The sequence below is a fragment of the Syngnathus typhle genome, linkage group LG5 (assembly GCF_033458585.1).
Source record: "Syngnathus typhle isolate RoL2023-S1 ecotype Sweden linkage group LG5, RoL_Styp_1.0, whole genome shotgun sequence".
NCBI lineage: Eukaryota > Metazoa > Chordata > Actinopteri > Syngnathiformes > Syngnathidae > Syngnathus > Syngnathus typhle.
In genome coordinates, this window is record NC_083742.1 from 8490752 (window position 1) to 8503924 (window position 13173).

Genomic DNA, 13173 nt, shown 5'->3' on the forward strand with positions numbered 1-13173 from the left:
TTTCAAACAATTAAAGAGTTAAGGTTGAACCCACTGGCATTGAATGAGTGGTTCAGTACCTTTTACTCAAGCACATTCACGGGAATCGAACTCACGGTGTCGGCTCACAAAAGAGACAAGTGTATTTGACTAGGTCAGTGCTTCTCAAATAGTGGGGCGCGCCCCCCTTGGGGGGCGCGGTGCTATTCCTGGGGGGGCGCGTGTGACCCTGGGGAACAGGCTTTTTTTTTGGCAGTACTAGAATAAAGTGTAATTGCGAATCTTCACAGCAGGGGGCAGTGGCGCTCTCATTGTTACTTCTCTGACGTTTGCGACAGTGCAACATTTTACGACTTACAAGACAAGTTAGGATAGTCACGGTGGGGGGGGGGGCGCGAATAGTTTTCTTCTTGCTAAGGGGGGGGCGTAACCGAAAATAATTGAGAAGCACTGGACTAGGTGTTAGTAACCTGTGCGAGTCAGTGAGCAAACCGGATGTGGGTCCACTTTCACCGGAAAGGCGGAGCAGGGGTTATTGTTGCTTGCGAGCTGCTGTAATGGCGGCGTCTCGTCGCTCAGTAGCGCAGCAGCAACAAAACAGTGTACAGTCCCAGCCGAGGAACTGCTCACTTTCGGGGGCGACCTCGACGGCTGCGCCGATGGCAGTGATCAACTCACCGCATGAGACTGAGCGGGAATGCAGCGGAGGGATCGAAGGCGCTCTGGCCTCTCCGGACCTGCCTGCTGCGGTCCTGGCGAGCAGCGCGAGCTCAAGCACGACCACCTCTGGAGGCAGCGGCGTCTCCAGCCCTGGCTCCGGTGCACCAAGCCCCACTGACGGTATCGGCGGAGCTTTCCGGGAGTTGTTCGAAGCCTGCCGCAACGGAGATGTGTCTAGAGTAAAACGACTCGTCGACTCAGTGAACGTGAACGCAAAAGACATGGCTGGCCGAAAATCGACTCCTTTGCATTTCGCTGCGGGTATGTCTAGCTAGCTAAGCTAAGCTATTGCTCGGCTACATCATGTTAGCTAAATTAGAATTCAAGACCGAGATTTGATTCTATTCCAACGTGTTATCATTTAGCCGAGTGACACAATGTTGCCTTGTTAACCAGCTAATTCCAGACGGCAGCTAAATAACGTAGCTTCTGTGTAGTGCCCTGTCAAATTAGCAACAAACTGGCCGTAGGTTATGATTCTACAGTGTTGTGTATTTTAAATTAATTTAGTCTCAAACAAAATAACTCACTTTTGTTACTGAGTTTTACCACTTGTTGAAGACCTCTCTATCTGACTGTATGACCGTATCAAGAAATCATTTAAGTTGTACAACAAGATTTTTCTGTTTTGTTTTCCTGTAATTAGTATCAAAATGATCTCCCTTCAGGTTTTGGTAGGAAAGACGTGGTGGAGCATCTCCTTCAGACAGGAGCTAATGTCCATGCCAGAGATGATGGAGGACTCATCCCCCTGCACAATGCCTGCTCATTTGGCCATGCTGAGGTTGTGGGCCTCCTCCTTTGCCAGGGTGCAGACCCCAACGCCAGAGATAACTGGAATTACACTCCTCTTCATGAGGCAGCCATTAAAGGAAAGATTGATGTCTGCATAGGTATAGTTTTTCTTTTTCTCGTCAAGTACATGATCACTGTTCATTTCATGTACTGTTTTCACCTGACCGGTCAAAAAGGGAAACGGGTTGAAGCAATTCTGTTTATCTAACCCCACGCCAATTCCAACCAAGGATTTACATTGCCTGATACAATAATTACACTTCCATGATGTTGCTTATGATTTATTTAATTAATGCATATTGAAGGTTGTGAGCGTGGTTTGCATAGCTAGTTAAATAAAGCAAACTGCCGAATAAATTTCAATGGGTGGGTGTTTATGTCAAACTAACTTGCCACAGTTCATTGAACATTTTAAAGCATAATTCTTAAATGTTTCTGTGTTTCTCATGTGAATGTAGTGTTACTCCAGCATGGGGCTGATCCAAATATCCGCAACACTGATGGAAAATCAGCGCTAGATCTGGCTGACCCTTCTGCCAAAGCAGTGCTCACTGGTCAGTACCCATTCTTACCTGTTATCCATAAAGTCATTTAATTTTTCTTTGAGCAATTTGTAACATTCTGTTGAAATATTCCAACGGTTGTTGCATGCATGGGCATAATCTTAAAATGTATTGCTCAATAGGTGAATACAAGAAGGATGAACTCCTGGAAGCAGCAAGGTGAGTCTTCACCACTTAAATTTGTTGAATGTTTGATAATCACTTCAGAATTAGGATTGCGACTGCCTTTGATTTGTTTAATGGGAGTGTTTTTTCGTTGTTGTTTTCCAACTGCTGTTTTTTAATTACCTTTCCAGGAGTGGAAATGAAGAGAAATTGATGGCTCTCTTGACTCCGTTGAATGTTAACTGTCATGCCAGTGATGGTCGCAAGGTAAATCAAATAAGACTGCAATCAATAACCACAAACGGATATTATTGATAACAATTTGCTGGGTGTTATTGCCATCTGTATAGTATTTCCCCTCTAAATGTACTGTATGCTCAGTAACTGCATATAGCAGGATAGGTTAGTTTTTATTTTTGTATTCCTCTTTTATTATGCATGCACCTCTCATTTGTCTTTTTTTTTTTCATGTTGTACTGTCTGAGTTTTATCTCAGATGCTTTATTCATATTCTGCGTGTTATTTGGGCAATGACTTCATGCTCAACTTTTATTTCATAGTTCTGTTCTTTGGTCCTTGGAATGTTTTAATTTCAAAACATTGCGTGACTCATGATAGATATAATTACCACTTTTGCTATAATGTCCTTTTATAGGCCACTGGCATGTCTGATGTTTCAGCATATTCTATGCTTTGTGTCCCTTTTTTGGGCATTTGTTTGTTTTTATCAGAAAGTGTAGTGCAAGATCAATTCTCAAAAGACAAGCAAAAGTGCAAAACGATGCTATTGTGATAGTCACAAGTGACAACACATCCTCTCCGACATCACCACCAATAGAGCAGTTTTGTTTGACTTTTAAAACCCCACTAAAATTCGGGCTAAATACGGTAATGCGTTAATGATCAAGTAATAATGTGTTAATAATTTCACATATAAGTCACTCCTGATTATAAGTCGCACCCTCAGCCAAACTATGAAAATAACTGCGACTGCGGAAAATACGGTACATTCATTTTGAAGTGCTAACAGTATACTGGATCGTCACGAGTTCGTTTCCTTCATTCCGTCTCATTTGTTTTTGTCATTTTTCATTATGCTTGCATGAACCAGTCTTTAGTCACTTGTCAGTTACATTTGATGTGTCCGGGCATACGAACCTGACTAGAATGCTGAACACTGTGGAAGGCTTTTACTCATTCTCAAGCAGTTTAGTCTAAATCTCACAGCATGTTTGAATGATCAAACGGAGATTCGTGAAATAGGACCTTTTTTTTTGTTTGTTTGTTTTTTAGAGGGGAGAGTAGACTTATCTGTGACCCGATGCTGCCGTTTTGTAATTTTTTGTTCACTTTGTTTTCTGTGTGACTCTGGCAACATTTGTCCATCAGTCAACATCTCAAAAAATGCTGGTAAGTTGACCTTAATAACAGCCACTTCATTAATGATGCACTGTTGTGGTCTTTTACCCCCCCCCCCCCCTTTTTTTTTTTTTTTTTTTAATCCATTGTTTTATGTGACCAATAAGCTGTCTGTCACTCAATTAATTGCACATATGGGTGTGTGGGTCACTCATGTATCACACCCTGATGCTCCTCTGTCTGCGCGTGTGTATGTGCGGGTGGCATGTGAGTGTGTTTGGAGGAAGTGGTGAGAACTCCATGTTTTGGGATTTGAAGAGGAGCTCAGTTTCTTTCACTGCCTGCTTTCTTCTCTGTTCACTCTCCCACACCATTCACCAAGCCTACACCCAATATCTGATCTGGCTTTTTTTTTTTTTTAATTGACATGATGTCTGATAATTACTCATGCATGTCCAAAGGCTCGCTCCTCTCTGCATTTTGTCAAGCATTTACGTCTGTTGAATTGTGTCTATTTCACACCCCTGATGTATCGGCCGGTATTCAGGAATGACTTGTTCCTCGAGCACCATGCTTTTCTCAAAGTTGGCTCACACCGAACGAGGCCATTGCACAGCAAATTCAGTCACCTGGGAATTGCAAATTGAATATTTCCTTTACAAATATTCCTGCATGGAAATGGGTTTGAGAATGACTATATGGACCCCATCCCACCCCAAATATCCCTGCATGGAAATTGGGTTGATGATGACAAGTAGATCGCAAGCTTCATCTTGATTAGGCAGTTTATAGAAAGCAACTGCACCTGGATTTACAGCCTTGCTTTTACAGACATTTTCCTTGGCTGAAAATACATTTTGTTTGACCACTACTTAAGCTTGAATAGGCTTCCCTAAACAATTCATTTTATTGGCTCTTTGCATGCCCTCACAGTGGAATTTGATAGGATTTGTTTTTATCAGTTCCAGATTAGAACTCATCAAATAATTTCTCAATCAATACTTGAGATTGATGAAACAAGAAGGTATTGATGTCATTCATTTATACATTTATTTTGAGATTCCGGCACGCCCAATGGAAACAGCTGTTGTGCCCCACAACTGTAATTTCTACCCATCCAGTTTTAGTATTTCATACTTATAGGTTCTGTCATCTCGCTGCTTGAACAAATTTTCAGTTTTGTATTGCAGGACAGGTAAGCTAGTTGTAATGTACTGAAATGAGCATTGTTAATTCTCACTTCTGGACAGCACATTAAGATGGATGGAAGATGACATTTGTTTGCCCACGCCTCCACTGACTTGGCACCATTCATCTGCAGCTCACATAGCATCGCCGGCCGAATCACATTGGCTCTGGCTCTAATCAGCCGCTTGCTTCCATGGCCATCAAGGCAGCGCACCATCAAGGAGCCACCCAGCCACATTCTTTTGCCATTTTGTTACTAAGACACACTCTTTTTTTTGTTGTTGTTGTTTTTTTTTTACAGTCAACGCCCCTCCACTTGGCTGCTGGCTACAACAGAGTCCGCATTGTTCAGCTCCTCCTTCAGCATGGTGCTGATGTTCACGCTAAGGACAAGGGGTGAGTGCTGCAATGTTGGACTGACTTGAGGACCTGAAAAAGAACATAGTTGTCTCACCTAACTACATTGTGACTGCAGTGGCCTGGTTCCTCTTCACAATGCTTGTTCCTATGGTCATTTTGAGGTTACCGAGCTTCTTCTTAAAGTAAGTTGAAGTTCGTTGACAAGTATTTGGAATTTCTGAAGATGTTAAGATGTGTTTTTGCTTTCCCAACGCTTCCTCCTGTAGCACGGCGCTTGTGTCAACGCAATGGACTTGTGGCAGTTCACTCCTCTACACGAAGCAGCTTCCAAGAACCGTGTGGAAGTTTGCTCCTTGTTGCTGAGCCACGGGGCCGACCCGACCCTACTCAACTGTCACAGCAAGAGTGCTGTGGACATGGCCCCCACTCCAGAGTTGAAAGAGAGGTTAACCTGTGAGTCCTCTTAAGCAGCAATTATTGAAATTACAGAATACCTTGTTAATCAGGCTGTCATCACCACAAGTGATTTATTTTTCAGTCCCTTCGTTTTGCCTTTTCATTCTGTATAGATGAGTTCAAGGGTCATTCGCTGCTCCAGGCAGCTCGAGAGGCAGACGTGACCAAAGTGAAGAAGACCCTGGCTTTGGAAATCATCAGCTTCAAACATCCTCAAACCAATGAGACAGCTCTGGTCAGAACCATGCCAGTTCTATATTTTAATCTTCTATTCCAGTCATGCATCGGGCTTTGGAACTTGTGCTTTACAGTGGATATTCAAATTCTAAAGTTATTTCAATGTTATAGTACTGAATAAGGAATTCTAATGAAATAGGTTGTTATTTTTTAACATGTGGCCCATGTACCCATTTAACATTTTGTCATTTTAAGCATTTATTTTGTCATTTTAAGCATTGTGCAGTGGCTTCCCCGCACCCAAAAAGGAAGCAGGTGACTGAGTTGCTGCTGCGTAAAGGTGGCAACATCAATGAAAAGAACAAAGAGTAAGTCCACAATTTGTTTCAATGCTTTACATTTTGATGGTTTAACTCGGTATAAAAAATGTTTAAAAGTGCTCGGACTTCTGAAATGAGAAAGGGATAACCTTTCCTGTTGTGTGTCACAGCTTTATGACTCCATTGCATGTTGCTGCTGAGAGGGCTCACAATGATATTCTGGAGGTGCTGCAGAAACATGGAGCAAAGGTTAATAGTTCTGAATGCTACATGTTTTTCCCAAGCATCTTTGCAGGGAAGCATGTTTTACTCCTCTACCTTGTCTGATCTCAGGTGAATGCTGTGGACACTCTAGGACAGACAGCTTTGCACCGGGCTGCTCTGGCTGGTCACATCCAAACTTGTAAACTGCTGCTAAGCTATGGGGCCGACCCGTCCATCGTGTCACTGCAGGGTTTTACGGCTGCCCAGATGGGAAATGAAGCTGTACAACAGATTCTCAATGGTAATCACATTTTGTCTATTGAATGTGTCAGCAAATACGCAGTTCTGGTTTTGGTTATCACCAGATGCTCTTTATTATTTTTATTTTTTTTTGTCTTCCAGAAAATGTTCCTACACGAAACTCTGATGTGGACTACAGATTTCTTGAGGCAGCCAAAGCAGGAGATCTAGACACTGTGCAGGTAAGTTTTTCCATGATATGTTCTACCAATCACCGTATCTTTTCTTTTTGATTTGACAGTCTGAACTTCTTTTGTCACTCACTAACAGTAGCCTACTTCTCGCCTTCAGACTATCTCTTAAGATTTATTGCCGTATTCAATGTTGTCTTTGTGTGGCAGCAACTGTGCACGCCTCAAAATGTAAACTGTCGGGATCTGGAGGGCCGTCACTCTACTCCCCTTCATTTTGCTGCTGGTTACAACCGAGTGGCTGTCGTGGAATTCCTGCTTCACCATGGAGCTGATGTCCATGCTAAGGACAAGGGGTGCGTTTCTGTACACCTGTGATTCTTTTTTTTGCACTTCACAAATAAAAATGCCCCCCTAGACTGTACTGCTGCAGAATCCATTTTTACTTTTGTTACTCCTCCCACCAGCGGCCTGGTTCCTCTTCACAACGCTTGCTCGTATGGCCACTATGAAGTCGCCGAGCTGCTGGTTAGACACGGAGCTTCAGTCAATGTTGCCGACCTATGGAAGTTCACCCCGCTTCACGAGGCAGCGGCCAAGGGAAAATATGAGATTTGCAAACTGCTGCTCAAAGTGAGAACCTTTTCAATCTGTGATGGATGGATAAATTATAAGATAGGAAAACTAACCATAGTTTTATTATTAAACGTGACTGTTATTTACAACTCCTCTATATTCAGCATGGCGCAGACCCCTCCAAGAAGAACCGTGATGGCAACATGCCACTCGACATGGTGAAGGATGGAGACACTGACATCCAGGACCTTCTGAGGGGTGATGCTGCCCTGCTAGATGCTGCCAAAAAAGGTTGCCTGGCTCGTGTCCAGAAACTTTGTTCCCCAGAGAACATCAACTGTCGAGACACTCAGGGTCGCAACTCCACACCACTCCACCTGGCAGGTAATGGCTCCTGCTTTTGTACATTTCTGGTGTGTCACACTGAGGTAGTTGTACCAATCTGTAATTTATAGAACAAATTACCCTGCCTTTTTTTTGTATTTGTACAATGAATTTTAAAATTGTATCACTTCATTTTGACATTTGCTGTTGAGTGAGTTGCTCAGGCCTCTGATAAAGAATCATGGCTCATCTTGCGAATGACACATGACCAAACTCAGAAAATAGGTGAGTCATGATTGGGTCTTACTTGAAACCTGAGATACTGTGATTTCAACTTCAGTCGACAGCAAGTGGCAAATTGGCTTCCCCCTGAGAACGGTTGGATTTTCCTGCTTAATTTATATTTCACAAAAACAATATTAATCAGATTACTGTGTTTAGAGCAGTGGTTCTACATAGAACATATTGCAAAGAAGATTCTTAACTTGACTTCCCTTTTTTGGAAATAACTGTTGGTGCTGCAATGTATCAGTTAAATTGTACTGTAGTGTCAGAGGTTTTTCAGAAAATTGGAACTCGGTAAGCACACCCAGTAAGAATCTATGCGGACACAACTGCATATCAAAAATGTTAATCGCCGGATGCTGTGGCTTGAGAGCGATTCACAATAGTCATCCTAGGACTCTTGATGAACTGCAACAGTTTTATAAAGAGGAATTGCCAAAATTTCATCCTGGTCATATTGCCCGTCTGCAACAAAGTGTTCTCGCACTCTTCTTCCTTCCACTGTAGGCTGACCTTGTTGTACTTGTTCAAAGGTACCTAATTTGTGTTTTCTCAGCTGGCTACAACAACCTTGAAGTGGCTGAGTATCTGTTGGAACATGGGGCAGACGTCAATGCTCAAGACAAAGGAGGCCTTATCCCTCTCCATAATGCTGCTTCCTATGGCGTGAGTCTTGACCCACTGAGCTCTTGAAGCATTCAGTGGGTTCACTGCCCCCTTGCATTGATTTAAAGATTACCTTTGTTGCTTTCAAAATAAAAACTGCTACTTAATATTCGGTTGTCCTCCCTATCTGACAGCATGTTGACATCGCTGCCCTGCTCATCAAGTACAATACATGTGTGAATGCCACTGACAAATGGGCTTTCACACCCCTGCACGAGGCAGCACAGAAGGGTCGCACACAGCTCTGTGCTCTGCTGCTGGCTCATGGGGCTGATCCAACCATGAAGAACCAAGAAGGCCAGACGGCCCTTGACCTGGCCACGGTAACATTGCCTTAGAATATTCCCCTCACTCCCATGAACCCCATTACAGATATCAATGCTCTTTAAACTGAAACATGTTCTGTTGTTGCACCTTAAGGCTGACGACATTCGGGCCCTTCTTATGGACGCTATGCCACCAGACGCTCTCCCAGTCTGCTTTAAGCCGCAGGCCACAGTGGTCAGCGCCACTGTCATCTCCCCAGCCTCAACACCATCCTGCCTATCGGCCGCCAGCAGCATAGACAACCTGGCCGGACCGCTTAATGAACTGGCCAGCGGTGCCGCTGCCGGGAGCTCAGCAGTGGCAGATGGAGCCGCAGGCCCAGACCGCAAAGAAGGAGAATGTAAGATTCTTAGATCAGCCTTTTGAGTCTGTACTCATTTGCCTCCAAAATGGTTGACGAGTCCTTACTTTTTCCTAAATAGTGACAATGCTGGACATGAATATCAGTCAATTCCTGAAGAGTTTGGGCCTGGAGCACCTGAGAGACATATTTGAAAGAGAGCAGGTGAGAAATGAAGATAATACCAAAAAATACTAAGCGCAAATATAAATCCTAATGTAGCATACACAAATTGGCAGATCACTGTTTTGAATTTGTTGGCCATGTCCCACTTTAGGCCTGCATAATCATCCATTAGAGGAGGCTAGTTTCAGGCATCTCCTTTGTAAACCTCTTGTTTTATTATAGATCACTCTAGATGTCCTTGTTGACATGGGTCACGAGGAGCTGAAAGAAATTGGAATCAATGCCTATGGGCATCGACACAAACTTATCAAGGGTGTAGAAAGGCTGCTGGGTGGTCAGCCAGGTAAGAAGGAAGGCCTTTTTGAGGTCATGGCTGTTTGTAAAAGTTTCTCTTGAGCAATGTAACCGCTTTTTCTCTTTGCATTTACCACAGGTGCAAATCCATATCTGACATTCCACTGTGCCAACCAGGGCACCATCCTCATAGACCTTGCTCCAGATGACAAAGAGTATCAGTCGGTGGAAGAGGAGGTAAATTGAGCGTATTGATGTTCAGTTATATGGTGGTCTGCACTTTGTCAGACTACAAAAAACACACACCAGGTACCGTATTTTCCGGACAATAAGTCGCTCCGAAGTGTAAGTCGCATCAGCCATAAAATAAATAATAAAGAAGACAAAAATATATCAGTTGCACCGGAGTACAAGTCACATTAACAAGTTTATCGAACCATCCGTGTCACTCCAAATCATTAATCATCCATTGAAATCTTCGTCATCTATGTCACTTATAAACACGTCCGCTGACTCCGGAAGTAGTAGATGCGGCGCTTCGCTGACGTTAGACTCATCAGTTGCAGTTCCAATTATTCCACAGGCCGAGAGCGCCCTCATGCGGTTTAGTGTGAAAATAACATGTGAAGTGATATACTAGTAAGTAAGTAATCCGGTAATAATGTGTTAATAATTTCACATTTAAGTCTCTCCTGACTATAAGTCGCACCCCTGCCCAAACTATGAAAAAAAACTGCGACTTATAGTCCGGAAAGTACGGTACTACGGACACTATGGACAGACAGGACGGACACTACAGACGGACAGGACAGCAAGGTAAGTATAACAGTACAGTATAAAGATGCAAAGGGTAGCCAGTTTTTTATGGGCTTTAGCTGTGATGATTTAAGACACCCTCTTTCCGTTATTTTCCATCTCGAAACTCAGAAACAGTCATGCCTCCCTGCTCCCAAATATCTGAGTTCTTATCATGCTCAAGATCATTTCCATAAACGCACCCCTGTCCCCCACCTCGAGTTAAAATGTCTCACAGCATGGGGGAGGAAATCATCCGTGTTAAGAACGTTTGGTAAAATGCTCCCATTAGATACAGTGTTTGTCACTTCAGAGCAGTGTGTTTGGCCAGTTTTCTCCAGCTCCTTTTGTTAGCCTTCATTGCATTGAAAAATGTCTTGCGCGGCATTTCCATAGTCAAAGTCTGCAACTCTCAGAAAGTGGAGTCACACCATCAGTTCCCGTAGAAATAAAGGAAAGGTTTCTCTTTGGCTGAGGTCATAATGCTCACTTATGGTTTACACTGTCAGTGTTTCTTGTTGTGTATAATACAATCATGGGAAAAATTGGTTCTTCAATTTCATGTTCATTTTCATGTCTAGTACCACTAAAGGCATATTACTCCAAGAATGCTATGAACCTTCACTATAATAATACTTGGCCCTATTGACATAAAGCTTAATTGGATTGCTTGCTATTATATCAGTTTTTCAACTCTTATGAGCTTTTTTTCTTGCTATCGTTATACTTGTTTTTAATTGTTTCTCAGATGCAGAGCACCATCAGGGAGCACCGAGATGGAGGCAATGCAGGAGGAGTGTTCAGCAGATACAACATCATCAAGGTCTCGAGTGTTTGTCGCATCATATTGAGTTGTTTTAAACTTCATTGGAAGGAGTTTCCGCTTTTCAGGTGGGAATTACAAAATGTCTTTCAAAGTTACTTATTTGGCCCACAGATCCAAAAAGTGGTGAACAAGAAGTTGAGGGAACGTTACACGCACAGGCAGAAGGAGATTTCAGATGAGAACCACAACCACCACAATGAGCGCATGCTGTTTCACGGTACGTACATCTGCTGAGCTGTGGATTTATGGAAAAAGAAATTTAGTAGTTAAGGTACTGTAAAGCCTTCACATGTGGAAGGAAAGTGATCTATTTTGCCTGCTTGCTTGCCTTTGTCTGCCTATGCCAAAAGAGAACGTGTAAATGTCTGCTTTTAATATGCGGCTTTTTGATCAAATGACCCTGGAAGGTTTTGTTGTATATTACGTTGATAAGTGTCTTCCCTCAGGTTCCCCATTCATCAATGCAATCATCCACAAAGGCTTTGACGAACGTCACGCCTACATCGGAGGAATGTTCGGTGCAGGCATCTACTTTGCCGAGAACTCCTCCAAGAGCAACCAGTACGTTTACGGCATCGGCGGAGGCACGGGCTGTCCGACACACAAAGACCGCTCCTGCTACCTGTGCCACAGGTGAACTAACCATCACAATGTTTTAGGTGCACTCATGTTGAAAGAGATCATTGTCTAACTCTTTCTTTTGCTGTGCTATTTGCAGGCAGATGCTGTTCTGCAGGGTCACTCTGGGAAAGTCCTTCCTCCAGTTCAGTGCCATGAAAATGGCCCATGCTCCCCCTGGACACCACTCAGTGATCGGGCGGCCGAGTGTTAACGGCTTGGCCTATGCTGAGTATGTGATTTACAGAGGAGAGCAGGTATTGTTTTTAATTCTGACTTGGCACAAAACATTACTGAACATCCATAGTAACCATACTGATGAACCCCCCCACCCACCTTCTTTGTTTCTCTCAGGCCTTCCCAGAGTACCTCATCACCTACCAGATCTTAAAACCAGAGAGTACAGCCCAGTCTGCTGCAGGAGCTGAGCAGAAGTCATAGTTGGTCCCACACAGACTGAACCCCATGCTAGTTCTATTTCCATTCACATTTCCAATTTTCCTCCAGTGGATGCTGAGGTGACCAGTACGTAGAGAGCAGATACTGTATGCTGTGTAATACTCGTCCCTTTGTCTCAAATAAGTTGCATGTTAACACGGGAGCATGTAAGGCCCTGTAGTTTATGACTTGCTTCTCTTCTCTAGTTTGTTGCCTTTCTGGCCTCATTGCCTGAAGGCTGTGAAAAACTCCAACACCCTCATATCTCTACACGTGGACACTGGTTTTTCAAATTATGTAGACTATGAATGCAACCATATCTGGGTCTGTGCTGTACAGAAGATTTAAGTTAAACACTATCAAAGAAAATAGTTATCCTGTAATGTTGACATCCAGGAGAACACGACAGTTCTTGTTGCACAAGCCGTCAGGAAGGATGAAATACTTATATCGGCATTACAATATAATCCTAACCAAGAGTACACTCGGTAACACAGCTTAATTGTGATGCACAACACCCTAATAATATATATGAGGGATATGAATCCTGTACATTTGAAGCATTATATGACAGAAAAGCTTAGTAATATGCTTGTGATGCTATAAAACATCCTTGCCACGTTGGTCTTCTTTTATGCATAATGATTTGCACTTTTACATAGAAACCTATTTAAGTTATTTTGAATAAATGGAAAATCTTCAGGAAAAAAATAATTGTACAGGTTGTGTAAATGGTTGTTTATAACTGTTGCTGTTTAACAGTGTCTTGAGTTGAACATAAGTGGTTTTCCTTTTATGCCTTCTGTATTTTCTTTTTTTTTTCCTCTTTTTTTTTTTTTTTTAAATAAATGTCATGCTAACAGTTTGTTGTGCTTTTCATTCAAGGTCGAAATTCATTTTG

At 42.9% G+C, this 13173-nt stretch overlaps 1 protein-coding gene across 2 annotated transcripts; it reads left to right on the top strand.

Moving 5' to 3' along the window:
• The first annotated feature begins 373 nt into the window (after positions 1–373).
• Positions 374–13134, top strand: LOC133154066 (poly [ADP-ribose] polymerase tankyrase-1). Of its 2 annotated transcripts, XM_061278453.1 has the most exons (28): positions 374–960; positions 1368–1592; positions 1953–2048; positions 2180–2216; positions 2354–2429; positions 3552–3572; positions 5011–5105; positions 5185–5251; positions 5336–5522; positions 5639–5760; positions 5979–6070; positions 6193–6271; positions 6356–6527; positions 6629–6708; positions 6868–7013; positions 7125–7290; positions 7398–7617; positions 8399–8508; positions 8643–8831; positions 8929–9175; positions 9258–9340; positions 9524–9644; positions 9735–9832; positions 11139–11213; positions 11328–11433; positions 11663–11849; positions 11935–12091; positions 12189–13134. In XM_061278453.1, the coding sequence occupies exons 1-28, from the start codon at positions 537–539 to the stop codon at positions 12273–12275; spliced, it is 3765 nt and encodes a 1254-aa protein (XP_061134437.1). In that variant the 5' UTR covers positions 374–536; the 3' UTR covers positions 12276–13134. The 2 variants fall into 2 exon arrangements, with proteins under 2 accessions (XP_061134437.1, XP_061134438.1); XM_061278454.1 differs by lacking the exon at positions 3552–3572.
• Positions 13135–13173: the final 39 nt, after the last annotated feature.

Excerpts from the sequence above, each read along its gene's own strand:
- LOC133154066 (XM_061278453.1), top strand. The coding sequence starts at position 537 with ATGGCGGCGTCTCGTCGCTCAGTAGCGCAGCAGCAACAAAACAGTGTA. Across the intron at positions 1,593-1,952 it reads AAAGATTGATGTCTGCATAG|TGTTACTCCAGCATGGGGCT; the intron begins GTATAGTTTTTC and ends ATGTGAATGTAG. Across the intron at positions 12,092-12,188 it reads TGATTTACAGAGGAGAGCAG|GCCTTCCCAGAGTACCTCAT; the intron begins GTATTGTTTTTA and ends TGTTTCTCTCAG.